A 20,411-nucleotide genomic window follows, 5' to 3' on the forward strand; every position below is an offset into this window, starting at 1 on the left:
TTTATAAACAAGGATTTAACATACTAAACTGTAATATTAAATATTCAAACAGGATCTGGACAGACTGCAGATGCATCTTGAGGACGTCAGGTTTTTTGACTTGTTTGGTTACAGTGAGAAAGCAGGAGTCTGGCAGTGCTTCATGTGCAACAATCCTGAGAAAGCAACAGGTAAGAACATCAGTATTATGGACAGTTGTGCCTCAGTCTTACCTGAAAAATGTGCAAAATTACATTTAAAAAAGAAGCGTATTTTCAGAAAGCTTTCAATAATGCACCAGAAAGGAGACTTTCAAAGCATTAAGGGGTTATGGAGTAGGGGAAAGTGACAAATTGGACAAAAAAAAATAAAAGGGGAAACAAAAGGTGGAAATATGGGGTGGGAATACTTTTAACTTCAAAAACCAAATGTGTCATGGTTAAAAGCACTAACATTGGTAAACTGGTGGGAATCCAGCTCCAAGCCATGTAGTTCTACGTTTAACAGCAGCATGGTATGCTGCATGCAAAAAAACTTCTCAAGGAAATTAACAATTTAGATATATCAACAGCTAGCAGCTATTTTACCTGGTGTTTTTACTTTAATTTGAGAGTTCACGGGTATCCCAAGCTTCTTAGAACTTGCCAGTGAAACCCGCAATTGAGGAGACAAAAATATCTAAATGTGAGACTCTCACCTGCTTTCTTGCTGAAGTGAAAGGCTTTTTTTCAAAGATCTTGTTCTAAAACTTTCCATTTGCTCCTTTGGAGATGATTTCTATGAGCGAGGGTATCACAATGAAAAGTTCCATTCCATTTTTTTAATCAATTCCTTTGTTGGTTAAATGATCATTTGCAGATGGCAGTTGGTTTCGAGAGTTATGGGTCTGTTCGTTTTGTAATATTTGAGACACTTGTGTTGATGTTGCATTGGTAACCTGACTCACCATGCTGCATTTTAAGTTTGGGGTTTGGAGGCTGCAGGTGGGGCCTATCTGCTTTGTGGTTATCAATCCAGCTAAATTGTTTGCCAGGGTGGGGCAAGCGAATGTGCATCTTTCTTCACAGCTGAGGCCAGTCACAATGTTGGTCTCAGGTTTGCAGCTTGGGTTGGCTTCCCGTCGTGCAGACATCATTGACTGTACAGGTGAAGGAGTTCAGTTCAGTTTGTGATCTGTCAGGCCTTCGAACAAATGGAGCTTGTTTCCAACCACCAAGAGACCACAAAGCAGTCTTGAAATCAATGCTGCATCGGTTTCACAGATTTTTCACAAGACTGCTTTAAGTCTTGTCTTACCATGTGTCATGACTGAAAAGGTCACCTACCCAACAGGTAAAATGGCCTAGATGGGAGAGTGGTGTAAGTGAAAAATATTTGTGACTCAGAACAATAAGCAGAAGCATAGGGATCTAACACTGTGCAACATACCCATATGCAAAACCTTGTCAAATGACAAAACTTTACTCTTTACTGAAATTGAGGTATCAGCAATGGTGAAGGGATTACTACCCTTGACTGACCTTCTCTTGGTTTTGGATATCATGAGGCTCCCACCAAAGACCTCTCTCCATGTACCTGTGTCAGAGCAAACTCAACCATCATAGCTCAAGATGGAAACTCTGTCCCTTTAACCCTACATTTCCCATGTTTAATCCATGTAACCTGCACATGCACCTTGAGGGCAATTTAGCCTGGCCAATCCAACTAATCTGTACATCTTTGGACTGTGGGAGGGAACCAAAGGACCCAGAGAAAACCCACTCAGATGCAGGAAGAATATGCAAACTTCACGCAGACAAGTCATCTGAGGGTGAAATCAACCCCAAGTTCCCAGCACTGTGAAACAGCAGTGCAAACCACTGAGCACCATGCTGCCTTTGTTGAGAAAAGTTATTTGCACTGGTCAATTAATCAGTAAACTGATCAATGTTAATATATGTTTATCACAAAACGAATAAAGAACAACTGAGTTTTTCGATACACAGTTTGTCTGCTCAAAAATAGTGGTGAAAACAGAATCTATAATATCTTTTGAATGGAAAAGGAATAGATTTTTTTTTTAAAATGGAATGTAATGGGATTGAGTGCATAATCCTTTCACACTGTTAGCATTGGTTTGAAAAGTTGAGTATCTTCATTATTACTGTAGATAGAATTCTAAGATTCTCTAAGTTAATTTACATAGTGACATTTCACTTCCTGAAATACAAATTATGTTGAAAGGAAGATTAGGTGTTGAACATCCTTGATCACCATGTAGGAGAAACGTCCTTGTGTATGTAAACTTTTATTGAATAACCAGGGGCTGAGGAATTAATGTAATGCACAGAGAGTTTAATAAGAAGCACATATAGTTCACATATGATGCAGAAATGTTTTTGCTGTCCTCAAAAGTTCTAAACTGTGAATACCTGCCTCTATTGACTTTAAATATTTCTAAGGCTCCTATTGGTAAATATTTTCAGCCCTGAATTGAATCCTTTTTACTTTGCTGAATAATTTTCATGCGATAAACTTGATACATCAGCATCTTTTGATCGCAGGAATAGGATTTTGTCAATTTTGAAAACACAAAAAATAACTGTGGATGCTGGAAGTCAGAGACAAAAATGGACATTGCTGGTAACACTCAGCACATCTGGCAGCATTTGTGGAGAGAGATCAGAGTTAACATATTGGGTTCAGTTACCTCCCTTCCCCCTCCCCCCCCCCCCACCCCCCCACCCCCCCCACCTCAGATAACAAATCAATTTTCTGATGGTGAAAGATTTTATTCATTTTTAATATTGATATAATCAGATTTAGTTCATCACTGCTGGTAGGATTTCTGTTACCTTTCATTGAACGTTAGCCTCAAAAAGCTTAACTGCTCAAGTTTATCAACAAATGCTGCCAATAGTGTATTCCACACCTTGATGACTCTCTGTAAAATGAGAGGTCCCCCTCGCCTCTGACCTATAATATTAGTGTTTAATATTGTACTTATGACCCTTTGTTTTTGGCTCCATAATGACTGAGCTTATCTCCATTTCCAAAGGTAGAACAATCCATGTGTGAAAGCAGTATGTCACTAATCTGGTTCGCCTTTGTCCCTGTAAACAAGTTTCAAAGTGGTTTCTGTGGTATAACTGGACTTAACAGCCAATCAAGCAAAAATCAACAGTGTGTGAAATAAGGAGCAAATTACTGCAGATTTCTGGAATCTATATTGAAAACAAAAAATGTTGGAGATCACTGTGGGCCAGGCAGCATCCATGGAGAGAAAGCAAGCTAATGTTTTGAATCTAGTTGACTCTTCATCAGAGCTTTGTCACACTGTGATGAATAATGTAAAGTAGTACAAAAATTCACAGACTAATTAAGAGTTTGACAGGCAGCAACATCATAATTCATTCTTTGGCCATAACTCACTTATTAGATAGTGTGGTTAGTCCTGTCCAACTGGTGCGTGTGTGGTCTCAGGTAATCAATGAGGAGGGACCATCCACATCTCCGGGGGTGCAAGTCACTAACTAGATGTCAACCCAAAGTTCAGAATTGAAGCTTCAGTTCCCACTTGCCGGGATTCTTTGAGCAGAGTTTCAACAACCAACTCCTCACGCAGGGAGAGAAATGTTATGTCTGAGCTGAAGACTACATCCATGAGAAAAATGATAATACCATTTGTTCTAGCAAACATGACACCCATTATGTGCTTAACAAAAACCGCAGATTAACTGCTGCAGATTCAGGACTGTAATGATTTGGACCACACAGGCTGTCAAGGTAATTGCTTGCAGGTATTGTTGCAACAAAGGACAGCTCAATGATAGCGTCTCTGGAAAAAAGTCTCCCTGATGTGCTATCCTCGTACATCTGTAGGAGTGCTGTGAAGGCTGTTAAAATCTGCCAGAAGGATAAATCTTCCTTTGAGCTTACCTCCCTTTATTTGCAGCTTTGTTTGCTCTTTCTTTGTGCCATTGTTGCTCCTGCTAGGGTAGACTTGCCAAAAGATTGACCCCATAGAATACATAGCTGGAAGCTTCTCAAGAGATTTTATAGTAAAATGTGAGCACTCTCAGGTCTGACTGAGGAGAGGAAGCAAAACTTTCATTCAAACACAGAAGGGGGAAGATCTTGGTTACCCAAAGAAATTCTTAATGATGGAAGTTTACAGCACATAGTTCTCAACTTTGTTATCATAACCTTCAGCTTAATCTGCTTGGTGACTCAACGGTCACCAGCATGCTCCTGCCCCACCGAACCCATCTCCACCCTCCTCCACCGCCGCTCCCTCACCACCCAACGCCTGGAGGAAGAACGCCTCATCTTCCTCCTCGGAACACTTCAACCCCATGGCATCAATGTGGATTTCACCACTTTCCTCATTTCCCCCTCCCCACCTCACCCCAGATCCAACCTTCCAGCTCAGCACTGCCCTCATGTTCCTGCTCCTCGGATGCTGCCTGACCTGCTGTGTTTTTCCAGCACCACTCTAATCTAGACTCGACTGTCTTGTCTGGCCTTCAGTTCTCCTGATCTACAGTTTGTGTATCAATGAACAATATGGTTACACAGGCTGTTTATGTTTAAATGGTGAATTAACAACCTCAAAAACTATTCTGTTAAGTATCCCATCTTACCAGGAAAAAAATTGAGCAAATGCACTTACTTCAAGACTATCATGCACTTTATCTTTAACTCTATCAATATTAACTTTTTCTTCCCTATTTCAGAGCTTATAACATTCTACCAACATTTGAATTAGTGGTAAATAGACATGGCATGAAGAATACTGACTATGTCATCTGATTCCCATTAGTATTTATTTATCAAAAGGTTCCTGAGAAAAGGGTACTTGTGGTGCCTCAACTTCTGGGCAAGGAGACCCAAGTTCAGGTCCCACTTGCTCCACAGATAGTGATAACATCTCTGAATAGCTTAATTAAAAATATCAGAAAATTTGCTGAAGAAAACTTAACTATCAAAGCTCACTGTCAAATCTATAAAGCGAACAACCATAGTAAGCTGATTTTACACACAATGTGGTTTAAATATACCTACTACCTTCACTTTAGGCACATATGCGGCAGTAAGAAGACAAAAATCTGAGTTTGCTCTCTGACATTTATCTAAGTTAAACAATGCAGAAGAATGGTCTTTGTATCACCAAATAGTTCTAAATGTCATGTTTCAGTGTTCTAATTAGTCATGTTGTCTTCAGGAAATGCTAAATACATCCAAAGGAATATTTAAGGCATTAAGTGTGCACAGGTTTATAGAAATTATTTTTGTGTGGTTTGTATAAGATTTTCTCCTTTTGCTTTAAAAAAGCAAGCGTTGGTGAATTAAATGACAAAAATAAATTAATTAAAGTAGAAGACAATATTTAGTTCAAAATTGTCAGGGAAACATGAACAACAGATACTTTTACATTGTATTTGTGAGGTTTGTCTGATGTATTTAACTTGTTAAGTCATCCACATTTTTTTTTCAAATTCAAATTCCATTTGTTTGCCTGTTGTAGAAAACTGTATTCCCAGTCCCTGTGGTTCTTCTCCACAACATGGCCAAGTTACACATGAAGTCAATTATGTGAATGGGTTATTTGTAGGCCATTAATAACATTCCTTCAAAAAGCAGCAAAAGCCATATGTGTGCCAGTAAATGGAAGAAGACAGTTAAGATTTCAAAGATAAACCACATCAAAATAATGTAAACCAATTATGTGAAGTTGTCCAGGGAAACTTTCTGAGTTGAACGTTCAATGGTTGCTAGTGTTGCATCTGGATGCAGATGGTGGGGAGGGAAATCCCATTAGGCTGGTTCCATAATGTGGTCTGGTCTCCACAGGCTTATGTATGAGTTGAATTGAGGATGGAATGTTAACCCCCCTCACCACCACCCCACCCCCACAATCCATGATGAGTTACCAAAGGTGAACCAGCAATGTTCTCCCAGTGGCTTCAGAGCTAGGGGCTTCGTTCAGGATGAGAGGCACTACTTAAAAAGTCAGCTACAACCCTATAGAATTTCTGAGAGACAGCTTTCCCACATGTGTCTGATTGAACTCATGTTGTTCTCTTACTTATCCCTTCTTTATCCATCAACAAGCAATGGAGACACCCTCACTCCTGCTTGGATGTTTCAGCTTCTGACAATGAGCTGCTAATTTATAATGACTGGACAGTCTGCAGTTGGTCCTCTGGACTTTGTAAATCATCTGTAGTCCTCAATTCGATGGACTCTAGCATCATCCAAAATCACCTGTTAGAATTTGAAGGTTCATGATCACAGTTAGTGAATATAGGCCATTGGCCATTCATAAGGAATTTTCAAATAGTTTAAGTTCATTATGAAGCAGCAGATAGGCATTATTATGAGATAAGCTACATTAGTTAATCAGACAGAAGAGTATACAATCTATGACAAATTGAAATACTAAAGGCAGTGGAAGGGTTCATTAGTTTTTCTTCCTCTCTTCCTGGTCTATCTTCCATCTGAAGGAGGCAGCCATCTGATGAGTACTATCCTCTCATCCTGAGCACTTGTAAATTTAACCTATTTCTAAGGGCCAATATTCTACACTGTGATAATCACCCATTTGAATCCTTCAAGCAAATGGACATGGGACAGCTAAACATAGCATCGAGATAACCGTTCCCAACTTCCCCACCTTCACCCAAATGTTAGGTTTCATTCTTTTTGGAAGCAAACCTTCTATTTTCCTTAACACTACATTAATAATAGGGTACATGTACTGCTGTATAGTTCTTTGCTATCAATTCATAGTACATTGTGGCCTCGATTGTTATCATCCTTTTTGTTTTGTCTTGATGATTAGAAATGGTTTGCGTTTGGGGAAAAGCAAGGAACTGTAACAGAAGTTAAATGAGATCCCTGCTACATGAGAAAGAACTCCAGTTTTAAAGGGACTCCAAATTGCAACAACCCTCTGGTTCCCCTGCCAGCATTTATAGGCTTCTGACTGTATCTCAATCAATGGTAGGTTCAGGACAAAGAAAGAAAAGAACTGTCCCCTCTTAACAAAGAAACATTCTGGGAAGAATGAAATAGTTAGCAGAGTTTCCTGCCTTGCCTTCCAAAACATAACGAAACCACATCATTACTGATACTGGCTGCCCCATCAAGGCACATAATTTCCTGTAGGTGAGACTTTGACCCTTTACTTATGAGAAAGTCACACCTTATAGAGCTTGCCTGACAGCGCTGTAGTCCCAGGGTAACCACAAACCAGGATGCAGCTGAATGCTAGGGGGTGTGTCACAGTGGAAATAGCTCCAAGGGCAGGATAAATCATTGGAAGGGTGTTGTACTGGGGTTGAGGGTCTTGGTGGAGAGGTCAGAGATCATAAGAAACAGTCACTGGGTGCAGAACTTGAGGGTGGGTGCTCTCAGTCAGGAAAGGAAGCCAATAATGGAAGGCCCCTCTGTCCCTTTTGTGGTTTGAGCAGGGTGTCATGCTCAACTTCCCCTGCAACTTGGAGTATCAACTCTGTCCTTGACTCCTTCCTACCATCCTCCAAAGTGCCTATTAATTGTCAAGGCTCCTCCTGTCCTTCATAACATCAAAGATTGGTTTGGGCTAAGGGGCTGGCAGTTGGAAGGCCACCTGGAGAGTATTACAGACTCCTACCATCTGCAAAGCCACTACTTGAGACATGTAAAACTTTGCCCGATAGTCCAACAAAAGAAACCTTTCATTTTAACAGATGCTTGTGTGTTGAATATTCTATATTTGACATAGTTTAGTTACATTGGGTGCTTTGCTGTAATCATCAGTTTATAATATAATCTGGCAATGATGGAAGCAACTGAATTTTAAAATACAAACCAAACAGAAAACTGTGCAAAGAGGAATATGGGAAAACACAAGATAAACCAAGCCAAATTTTGAGAATTGTTCTCATTGATTATGATTTGGATAAAAAAATGTATGCAACCAAATCATAATAATTCCACGAGGAGAAAGTGAGGACTGCAGATGCTGGAGATCAGAGCTGAAAATGTGTTGCTGGAAAAGCGCAGCAGGTCAGGCAGCATCCAAGGAACAGGAGAATCGACGTTTCGGGCATAAACCTGAAGAAGGGCTCATGCCCTAAACATCGATTCTCCTGTTCCTTGGATGCTGCCTGACCTGCTGCGCTTTTCCAGCAACACATTTTCAGCCTTAATAATTCCACTCCAAGTTTAGAAAATTGCAGAGTTACATATTTGTGAATTCTCCACTTATGGAAGTATATACATCCCAATTTAATACTTCACATCCAGTTAATAAAACATGCAATGATTTCAACTGTAGTCTGACGTCTAAAGTCCACAATATAATGTATTCATCATATTTAAGGCTTTTTAAGAACAGGCCTTTTTCTCAATTTCAGTTTGATGTTTATACTTGGAGTTTGCTATATTTTATAAACTGCAAATTAATCCACTCTTTGTCTTGTAGAATCTAACTGCAAGTTGTCCCCACCTATGTTTGTGACACCACCCAGGCTCTTCACCACGTCCAGATTTTTGTTTCCCTGGCCCCCAACATGGACATCCAATCCCAGTACACATTGATCCACCATGACGAAAGTCTCCACTCCCTCCGTTTCTTCCTCTCACGCCATCTTAACCACTACTCTTCCACCAACAAACAAACAAATTTCCTAATGAAGGGCTTATGGCCGAAACGTGGATTCTCTAGCATCTCAGATGCTGCTTGACCTGCTGTGCTTTTCCAGCACTATATTCTTGACAAACAAGATTTGTCAATCTGAATCTGAATCTGAATTTTTTCAACTGTGCAGTTATCACAGTCCTGTTATTTGGCCAATTGTACTCAGACTGTCAGACAAGGCTACTACTCTTGAGCTGAAAAATGTAATGCTGGAAAAGCACAGCACGTCAGGCAGCATCCGAGGAGCAGGAGAATCTATTTTTTTGGCATGAGTCCTTCATCAGGAATGTGGGGGGATGGGAAGGAGGCTGAGAGATAAATAGGAGGGATGAGGTGGGGCTGGGGCAATTGTAACTGGGAAGACCATAGATAGATGGAGGTGGACGGTGATGGTGATAGGTCAGAGGAGAGGATGAAGCTGATAGGTGGGAAGGAAGATGGACAGGTAGGACCGTTTAAGACTGCGGTGCTGAGTTGGAAGGTTGGATCTGGGATGAGGGGAGTTAAGGGGAGATGAGGAAACTGGTGAAATTGACATTGATGCCATGTGGGTAGAGGGTCCCAAGGCGGAAGATGAAGCATTATTCCTCCAGGCATCGGGTAGCTTGGATTTAGTGGTGGAGGAGACCCAGGACTAGCAGGAGGGGCAGTTGAAGTGATCGGCCAGAGGGCAGTGGTGTTGTTCCCTGAAACGTTCCGCGAGTTAGTTTCTTGTCTCCCCAATGTAGAGGAGACCATATTGAGATCAATGGACACAATAGATGAGGTGTTTCGATGTGCAGGTTACACTACTCTTTAGCCTCAAGACAAAAAACTCTGATTTCGCGTGCAAAATTAGAATGGGAAGATAATCTCACTTCTGAGCAGAGAGTACCTTATTTGCATGCACAAACAGCTCATTATTACCTATCGTTGCCTCATTTATACACAGTTTGCTACTCTCCCATGAGCCAGAAGGAAACTGGATGGCAATGATTTCTGACATGAAAGTCAAAGTAGCTATCTGGTGACTCCAGCTCACTGCTGGCCTCTATCTTCTCCATCAGTCCCCAAATACCTCCAGGTAGCTCCATGGGTAGCAAACAATTCTACTGTCCCACCCATGAGAGTTGGCATAGGACATGACCATACCATCATGGCCCGTCTTCTACTCTCTTTGAAAACAGTTTTCCTGTTCATTCCTATACCTTGCCTTGTAATGCTGCTGCCAGACCCTTTTGTGTGCAGGGACAGGCACATTTCTCATAAATCGGAGCTGGGTGCATCTCAAGATTTTTTGCTTGCTCTCTCAGTGCTCCCTCATTTTGCACCAACTTGAATTCTCACTGTATCTCTGCCTTGCTGAGCCTTCTGTGTATTGTTGCATCATTCAGAGGTTAACAGCTCACTGTACTGGCTTGCCTTGCCTTTTAGCACAAACACAAAGGCAAACAGCTTGTCATAGTAGTGAGCAATGTTCAGTCAAGGAGATGGATATATTGCTATATACTGCATCAATGTTATGACGACAGCATATGCCAGCAGCATACTTGACAAACACATTTCATATACTCCAACCAGATGACCATGTCTCAAGTGTAAGTAGAGTAGTCCTCAGTCAAGTCAAAGGAGACTGTTGTTGGTCTGGAGGTATTGGCACTGTAAGATAAGACATCATCTGATGTCAGTCTAGGGGCTTGCGCATGGTTAGTTGGTGCTTGGGACAGTCAGAGTCAGAAGTTCAGTGTCATTACCATGTGGGAGTGGTCCACTGTTAGTCCTGGAGGTGCAGTTCAGTCAAACAGGGAGTTAGCAGTAAGTCATTTTGGAGCTACGCAGAGAGTAGACCAGGATCTGCCCATTCAGTTCTCGGGGCTGCCTTTTCAGGTTGGTTAGAGATTGGGTCATGGTCAGTCCTGACCAATGACAAGATATTATGCTGCACTGGGTATATAGGAAAACAGTAGCGCTCCCTTAAAGAGGGTTCAAATATGGTATAGCACAAAGGATGGGTATTCTGTGTAGCTTCATTCTGTAGCTGCAGTGACAATGACAGACCACCAGACTAATGACAATATGAAGCAGCAATATATTTGTGAACATGATATTCCATTTCCAATTCAGTCTTACCATGTACCTATGTGCCCTTAGACGTCTTTATTAATTATTACTCTCCCACTATGTGCACTGTAAAAGAGTATTCATGGCTGACAGTGATTGAACTGGTGTATAGCTGGGCTTTAAATATGGCACCATGGCAGAAATCCCACTAGGTCCCAGTAGTTGTGACTACGTCTGCTGCTCATAAAAGATAATATGAACGTAGAGACATGATACATACATAATGAGGTGAGCAGTGGAGAATTGTGTGAGAAAACTCACTGGAGCTCCTAAAGAGAAACCCTCGATGAAACATCCTGAGTTTAACACTTTGCTGATTTTGGTAAAATTGCATCTGACCAAGGAAATTAACAGTTGTTTTTGGTAAATGTGTGTTTTACTTTATGATATCCTTACAACTCAAAGAGTACACTTCACATCTATTCCTAACTGAAAACATCCTTAGCTTTCATAATTGTTTTAGCTTCTTAAATATATTCCAAATTAAGAATGTTTCTGGGAATCAGAATTTCCCTATTGTATTATTGCAGAATCCATGACCATTTGATTTTTAACTTTGAGTTTCCATTAAGGATAAATAAATCTCAACGGTCATGAAAGGAATTAGTTACAATTTCCATATGACTGTTGAAATAAATCTCCGGTTCATCAACTCCGTGCTCTAACATACTGCAATAGTTATAAAAACTTGTTTCCAGTGGGGCACATATTGGCTCAGATTGTATGTTATAAATAATAAGCTTATCCATGTCCACTATTACTAAAGAGTAAATCCATCCATAACCTCAGACAGATGCTTTTGCATGGTTAAATTCAGAAATGGAGAAGATTTTGCCAAATTGCCCTGCTCCTTCAGGAACTCTGTTACAAAGGTTTATCACACAGGTTTGGAATGGAACATCATGAATTTCTAATTCCCTCAAACCTCCTCTGAAAGAGTTCAGCCTTTTCATTTTGAATAGAAATGAAATTTTAATGGTATCTTAAGTCCTAATTGCCATCAAACAGAATCTTTGGTGCTTAAAACTGAATTTAAGTTTGGAATTTCATTGTTTGACATTATAATTATTGTTGGAGATTTAAAACAATAGCAATTTAAGTATAAAGTATTTTATTCAATTTTGACTTTTAAGCTCACTCAATCTCATTATTTTGCATCTTCTATTTTGCTTGATGTGATGCTTTGTTGTTTCCAAGCATATGGTCTCAGTATTAATGGATATTACTTACACCGGGGTAGTTCTTATAGACAAAATTTCAGAGTGCAAGAGTCCTAGGGCTGAATTTTCCTGAAAACTGACAAAATATCAGTTTCAGGGTCTTTCATGGAGGGTTTCTGTCTGTGATCTCTAGTGAGTTATTTCACACACTTCTTTGCTGCTCACCTCACAATGTCTGCACGACTATCTCTGTGGTACCATCCTAATGCTACTTTGCGCTCGGACAGCGGTTAAAGTATTTCCAAGATTTGTCCCATTGACACTCTACTTAAAGCCTGACTGCACAAGTGCTGCATCAGGTTCTTGTTATAAGCCACAACTGTCTTGTGGAAGAATGATCCTAGAGATAACCTACAAAGGCAGGTTTTAGATTAGATTCCCTACAGTGTGGGAACAGGCCCTTCGGCCCCACAAGTCCACACTGACCCTCTGAAGAGTAACCCACCCAGACCCATTTCCCTCTGACTAATGGGCAATTTAGCATGGCCAATTCACCTGACCTGCACATCTTTGGACTGTGGGAGGAAACCCATGCAGACACAGGGAGAATGTGCAAACTCCACAAAGACAGTCACCCGAGGGTGGAATCGAACCCGGGTCCCTGGTATTGTGAGGCAGCAGTGCTAACCATTGAGCCACCATGCCGCTCCTTGGATCACTGCCAAGGGGTTGGTGAGGTACTGCTGGACAGAATAATGGTGAACCATCCTCTTATCCTGGCACCACCAGAAGCAGCCGTGGCATTAGATGCTGCCAGCATGGTCCAAAATTTCTATCTTGTTTAGTCCAGTGCCCATAGTCTAAAAGATTTGCCCAGCAGTGCTGCAAAAAGCTGAATTACATTCTGCAGTCCACAATATCCACTATCTTCTCTTTGCTACCTCACACTCACTCAAATTTTATACTGCACACTCATCTCACTAAGACTCATGCTCCACCACTCTCACTATTGACTGCAGTGTCTTTCCTCAGTTTCTCTCACCCACCTCTCTTCCTCCTTCAAACTCTAACCAACACCCCCAACCACACACCCCCACCGTTCCCACTAATTCTGTGTCCCCTCGGTGTTTCCAGCTCAGTCACTCAGAATATTCCACATCTTTCTCCCACCTGCAACAGCACTAACAGTTATGCCAGCCACTTTCATCTATCCCTCCCATTCTCTCATTCAATGATAAAACTGCCTGCAATAATGGGGGTGAGGCTGTTGGAGGTGTGCCTGACAGTTAACTTCTCACCCCCTGCTCCTTGGATGCTGCCTGACCTGCGCTTTTCCAGCAACACATTCTTCAGCTCTGATCTCCAGCATCTGCAGTCCTCACTTTCTCCTAGTTGATTTTAACCTACTGCGAATCCTCTTGCAAGGATGCCTTCTTTGAAGAAGCTCTCTTCCTCCCTCTACAAGGATAAAGATTCCTGAAGAAGGGCTTATGCCCGAAACGCCGATCCTCCTGCTCCTTGGATGCTGCCTAACCTGCTGCGCTTTTCCAGCAACACATTTTTCAGCTCTGATCTCCAGCATCTGCAGTCCTCACTTTCTCCTCATGCTCGCATCCAAGTCATAAAGTAGAGGACCCACTGACGTCAGGCTCACTGGTCTATAGTTCCTGGGTTATCCTTACAACACTTCTTAAATAGTGGCACCACGTTAGCCAAACTCCAGTCTTCCTGCACCTCACCTGCAACTATCGATGATGCAAATATCTCAGCAAGAGGCCCACAAATCACTTCCCTAGCTTCCCACAAAGTTCTAGGGTACACCTGATCAGGTCCTGGGGATTTATCCACCTTTAGCCATTTCAAGACATCCAGCACTTCCTCCTCTGTAATTTGGACATTTTGCAAGGTGTCACCATTTATTTCCCTACAGTCTATATCTTCCATATTCTTTTCCACAGTAAATACTGATGCAAAATACTCGTTTAGTATCTCCCCCATTTTCTGCGGCTCCACACAAAGGCCGCCTTGCTGATCTTTGAGGGGCCCTATTCTCAAGTGTGCTGCCTCTGTTGTGTATTACCTGTCTGCCTCAGTGGACAGGTTAGCGGCTGCCAGCACTATCAGAAGTCTCCTGTCAGGGCACTGCGGATGTGTCAGCTCCAACCCCCCACCTTCCACACCAGCTGTACCTAGTCAAAGTGGGGGAGAAAGACTAAAGAAAAGCCTTCCCAGGGAACCTTGGTAGAATGGGTGGAACTTCATTGTAAATACCTTGAACACGTTTGTAAATATATGTTCACACTTTATCATCAGCTGTGTCTGGCTATTATTCTAGCTACAGCTATAACAATGAAGTTGCAAAGCCATCATTAGTGCTACCCAATGTTCTAATCCTGTCTGATTGGTAGCAGTCCTTTTCATATGATCCAAACTTGCCTGAAATAATGTCATGAATGAGCTTGAGATGTTTTGAAAGTTTTCATCAGGTGATAATCCTAACTTATACAAAACAACAGGAAAATCGTAGAAAGATTAAACTGTTAAGGTGCATTTGCAATTAGGATTACGCAGGAGATCCTGCAGCATCAAAACATTTACAGTTAGTGAAAGATGACTTCTCACAACTCAGTTCCATTGAATGAAGTTCAGAAAGTTGTACAGCCTGCAGTGTTCTGGCTGTCACTGCTGTTCCCTTTTGGCGAGAGTCCTCATCTTCTTACTTGACACAATGCTGTGGCTCTCTCTGACCTTCATCGTGCAGCATAGAGACTCACTGAGCTTCCAGCTGGATGTGTTTCCCATCCATTGGTGTGGATACTCTTAGTGTAAAGACCACACAAACAGTCACACCTTCTGCATCTGGATGCGCTGTTGACAGTTCCAATCAGCTTACGTGGGCACTACCATTTCCAAAGAAGAGTCCTGGGACTCAAATCATTAAGTCTTTTTCTCCGTCCACAGCTGCGAAAGAACTGCCGAGTATCTCCACCATTTTTTATTTTTATTTCAGAAACAAAGTACCTGTTCAGTAATATGAACATTCAGCAGATGCACCACATGCATTTAAATAACATTTTAATGGCAACGTGTTTTTCGTGACTTGTTTATGTATTCATAACACTTTACCCAAGCGCTCTTGTCGGCAAAGCAGACAAAGGGACACAGAATTCGGTTTGCATTCAACTTGATTTTATTAACAAAATATTCCTTATTAAAAACACCATGTGAGCATTTCCCAAGTTCTTGCAACATTTACTTTCTATCTAGCTGTATCCATCTGAGAAAGGCTATTACTCACAACAGTCCATGTGTTTGCGCTTGGCCAATTGGAATCTCTTTCCCCTCCAATGTAGGAGTTCCAATGTCTGGCTGTCTTCCACAAAAGTGGGTGTCACAGGCCAGGGTGAATCTTCTTGGGTTGCCACGTAGTCTTCCACCATAAGTCTTGCTGTGAGTTTTCACTGAGCACTGACTTCCAGGTGTGTGTTTTTATTGTCCTTGCCCCAGACCTTCCAGACTATTCTGTGGCCTTTGGCCAATGGGGTCATGAGTGGGATTCAAAGCCGCTCCACTACTCTTCACTGTTGCCATGCTGGGGAAGTGTAAAGTGTACTTCTTCAGGTACTGGTTGGAAGTCAGGGTGCCAGAAAGTCTGATCAATGCTTCTCCAATACACAACCCTCAGGCTGGTTTTAACTGGCTCCCCCGAACATTTGTAACCTCTTTGATCTTAGTTTCCACTGTTTTCTTTGACCTGCTGACTGCTGGTTAATTTAGTTTGACCAATTTCCTCTTGGGCTCGCTTTCCAGTTTTAACTCATGGAGACCTCTGACAAGAAGGACAACAGGACACCTCTACATGGATCTTGTACATCATTGACCTGATTCAAATGATGCTGTTCAAGCCTTTTGGACTGTATGTGCATTGGCAGTAATGAGAACCTGACCCCTCTCTTCTCACATTCCCCAAGAAATGCAGAATCTCATACAGAATAATGGCATGGGTCATTTTCTCATCCATGAATGCATGAGGTCCACATACAGAATTCTATGAATATTGATGTCTTTAACCTGTACTGTGTGATTGTACATTGAATACCATTGTCCTAAGGGGCTCACATTGCACAAAGGTAAATCCCGCTCCCTCAGAGAAAAAAATGACTTACACTGTCTGCCCTGGTTGTGGTAGTGGCCATTTTCCATTTCCATTGCATACTTGGGATGAGAATGAAAGGCAGCACAGGATGCACTATGCAGGGTGAGTCGAAGTCTCAGGCCTGGTAGTCTCGGTGGCCTTTCAGACTTCCATGAACCTTTCTGTCCTCTCTTCCATATCAATCCCATCAGATTTGATCTTCCCCCATATTTCCACCCAACTATTTTATTTAACTGCTCATCTCCCCAGGCTTACATCTTCGTCATTCTAAATAAAGTTGATGCAGTATTCCCCTGTCAAAGCCTGAGAGGTGATAAACATCAGTGAACTCCCTTTACCCTGCTCCATCATCTCCCACTCTTCTATGTTGAGTTTACCCCCTTCATAATTATTATCCCTTCTGTATCCGAGCGTTCTGCCTCCAATTCTCATAATTCTCTGCACCAGCATCACCATCACAGCACTGGATCCTGTTAACTGCCTTCAACTTTAAATGGACAGAGCCCTTGCACTGACATGGACAAATCCCTAGATAGGCTTGGAAGGACAACTCCAACAATTGAATAACTAAACCCTTGACTTGTAAATGTACATCCATGATTAATCATTAACTCCCCAAATGACTTCTCACAAATCCTTGGAGAGTTACACTGGACCTGCAGGACTGGCTGTGGACCATACCACAGCCTAGTGCTATGGATCCCCCGATAATGTATCCAAGCCCCTGAACTGGTAGCAGCTAATGCCTTTGATGTTCTCTGCTGGTAGCCCCTGAGTGGACACAGTCCCTCTTGACATGACTAAGGACTACTGAACTTCAAGCCATGACCATTTGTTTGAAACAATGTTTTGAATGAAGCAGTAAAATGCAAAACAGCACAGCAAGGCAAAGTAGAGATGTTGTGAGCATTTGAGTAGACACAAATTGAGTGAGCACGAAGGGAGATAGCAATGGGCATTGAGAATCCCTGAGCTCTATCTGTGTGATGTGTGCCTGTCCCTGTATGCAATGTGATCTGACTGCAGCATTACAAAGCAAGGTGTTGGTGCACTCCAAACTGCAGTATTGAAGTGGAGATGTGTAATGATGATGCAGTGAGGCTGGTGTAGATCTAATGCCAACCTTCCTGGATGAAGGATGCAGATGGTCGCTGCCCATAGAGTGTGTCCTGAGGTGTTGGGGAGTGCTGTCCAAAGGGGAAGCCCAGAGAAGCAAGCAGTGATCTGGAGCACCCAGTACCCACTCTTGCTTTCATGTTGGGAATTGTCACTGTCTGATTTCTCTCCACGGTATGGGAGAATAGCAGACTGCATATTAATGAGGCAAGAATAGGTTAGGAATTGTTTATGCATGCATATAAGCTCCTCCCTGCTCACAAGCAAGATTGCCATCTCTTCATTCAAGCCTTGGTGGAAATTTGTACCTTTTATTAATGTCAGGAATCTCATTTTTCTGATCTTGCAATATTTTCCCAATTGAATCACCATTAACCAAGTTCTTTCAGGGACTGGGAAAATTCCACCCTCAAGTTTTGTTGCATGTGGAGTGGTGAGTGTGTGTTGTTTGGGGGAAAGCACTTTTGCTCCTGACTGACCAGCAATGCTGTTAAGACACTTAACTCCTTCTCGAAGCTCCTTGGTGCCCCTTGTCCCACCTCAGTGGGTGAATAGTAGACAAGTTTCATATTTATCAAATTGTAGCATCTGACCTGACTTTGGCTGTTGAAATTCATCCTTATGTGTCTCAGTTAAAATTTACCCCGTGTCTCAGTTAAAATTTACCCCATGTGTCTCAGTTAAAATTTACCCATGTGTCTCAGTTAAAATTTACCCTGTGTGTCTCAGTTAAAATTTACCCTATGTGTCTCAGTTAAAATTTACCCCATGTGTCTCAGTTAAAATTTACCCCATGTGTCTCAGCTAAAATTTACCCTGTGTGTCTCAGTTAAACTTTACCCTATGAGTCTCAGTTAAACTTTACCCTATGAGTCTCAGTTAAAATTTACCCTGTGTGTCTCAGTTAAAATTTATCTCTTGTGTCTCAGTTAGAATTTACCTCTTGTGTCTCAGTTAGAATTTACCCCTGTCTGTCTCAGTTAGAATTTAGGCTTGTGTATTTCAGTTAGAATGTATGTTTGTGTGTTTCAGTTAGAATTTATCCCCATATGTCTCAGTGAAGATCCTTTAGTCTGGTTGGGCAAGTATACCATGGATTCCTCTTTTTAGCAAGGTCCCAGTACCCCTCTGGCCTGCCAACAGTTATGTATGTAATAAATGGTTAGTTCATACATTCCTTGTAACTCCAAAATCCAGACTAATGTATATTAATAATGCAGATTAGCATTCCGATGATATTTGCTTGTTAGTATGTCAATAATTGGTCATTCTAGTTTAATATTCCTTTAACAGGTATAAACCAGGATGGTCAACCACTCATCGAAGGCAAGCTCAAAGAAAAACAAGTGAGATGGAAATTCATAAAGAGATGGAAGACCCGCTATTTCACACTGGCTGGGAATCAGCTTCTATTTTGCAAAGGAAAATCAGTAGGTAGATGATTAAAATTTGTTAGATGAAGTCAATGGAACTAAGCATCATAGATAGTTGCACATTGATTTGTATTTTGTTTAATGTGAGTGACCTTCTGTGGGTGCTAGAAATCTAAAATAATAGCTGGACTTGCCTTCCAAGTCAGACAGCATCTATGGAGAGATATACTGAGTTAAACATTTCAGATCAATAATCAAAAGAATTCACAAACAGGATATTTAGGTGTCTGGAATTAAGTTGGTATAGTGTAAATATGGAAAAGTAATCATGAAAAATATTTAAAGCAAATAAGATACAGGTACAGAAAAGAAAATAAGATCAAGGAACAAATAAAAGGTCTAAACTGAGCCAGAAAGGAGAATATTGGAATGTTCACCTAAAACATAAAGCACAAGGCACTGGTGGCAACATCTAGGGGCGGGTTGGATGAAAAAAACGAAGAGCCTTACTTGATTTACATTGCTTTCGCCCAGATTTGATAACTGCCTGAGCAGTTGTAAGGAGTCAACAGGGACAAAATGGTAAATTTGCATTTTATGGATGCAAACAATATGGGAAATTTTACTGAACACTTTTACATCCCTCAAAATATGACAATGAGTTATTGGGTATTAAAGCAGATAAGCTGAGCCACTGGAATTATTTGAAATTTTTCTTTATTCTTTCACAGAATATGGGCTTCACTGATCAGTTAGAATTGATCTTTTGCTTATTATAAATTGTCCTTAACCTGAGTGCCATGTTAAGCCATTTCAGAGGGCAATTAAGAGTCAACCACATTGTTGTGGATCTGAGGTCATATTTTGGCCAAACCAATTAAGGACAGCTAATTTCCTTCACTAAAGAACTTTCAAGAACTAGATGGAGTTTTACAATAATTGATTATAGTTCTTATGTCTAGCTTTTACATAAAGTTTTACTAATTAAGTTCAAATTCCAGCTGCTGAAGTAGGATTTGAACATGTGACCCAGAGCACTAACCTGGGTCTCTCTATTAATACTCCAGTGGCATTATCACTATGCAAGAATCTCTGCATGACTCGGAGACAATTGTTGTTTTTATATATTCTTTATACGATATGAGTGTCAATGGCAAGGCACTGCCCTTCCTTAACTGCCTTGGAGAAGGTGGGAGTGAGCTGCATACTTGAAATTATGCAGTTCCATCTGTTTATATACACCCATTGTTAGTAAAGGAATTCCAGGCTTCTGACCCAAACAACAGTGAAGGCATGGTGATGTAGTTCCAAGTCAGGATAGTATGTCACTTGGAGGGGTGGAGGTTCATACATCTGCTGTCCTTGTCCTTCTAGGTGGTAATATTAGGTTTGGAACAGTTGTCAAAGGAGTCTTGGTAAGTCACTGCAATGCGTCCTGTAAATCATGCATATTGCTAACATTGTGTGCTAGTGGGGGAAATTAACAGTTATGGTGGTGAATGGCATGGTGAATCAAGGATGATTGTAAGCCTCTGCAGTGTTGTTAGAACTGTGTTCATCCAAGAAAGTGGAGAGCGTTCCATCATACTTCTGATATAGATGGTGGACCTGCTGTAGGAAATCAGGAGGTAAATTACACCCCCCAAAATATCTAGCCTTTGAACTGCTCTTACACTCACAATAATTAATACGGTTGATCCAATTCAATTTCTGGTCAAAAATAATCTAGTCTGTTGATGTTGCAGCATTCAATGTCAGTAATGCCATTGGCTGTCAGAGACGATCATTAGGTTGCCTCTTGATGGAAGTAGTAATTGCCTGGCACTTAGGGATGAAAATTTACTGTCACTTATTAGTCCCAG

The 20,411-nt window shown here is 41.3% G+C and overlaps 1 protein-coding gene across 1 annotated transcript in view; it reads left to right on the forward strand.

The window, feature by feature from the left end:
* veph1 (ventricular zone expressed PH domain-containing 1) overlaps positions 1–20,411 on the forward strand; it is a 250,025-nt gene that overhangs the window by 224,401 nt on the left and 5,213 nt on the right. Inside the window, exons 15-16 of the mRNA XM_043703007.1 lie at positions 53–170; positions 18,470–18,606. Of these exons, the coding sequence (XP_043558942.1) occupies positions 53–170; positions 18,470–18,606 (255 nt within the window). The remainder of the gene's footprint in view (positions 1–52; positions 171–18,469; positions 18,607–20,411) is intronic.

This window comes from Chiloscyllium plagiosum, chromosome 13, assembly GCF_004010195.1.
Source record: "Chiloscyllium plagiosum isolate BGI_BamShark_2017 chromosome 13, ASM401019v2, whole genome shotgun sequence".
NCBI classification, from domain to species: domain Eukaryota; kingdom Metazoa; phylum Chordata; class Chondrichthyes; order Orectolobiformes; family Hemiscylliidae; genus Chiloscyllium; species Chiloscyllium plagiosum.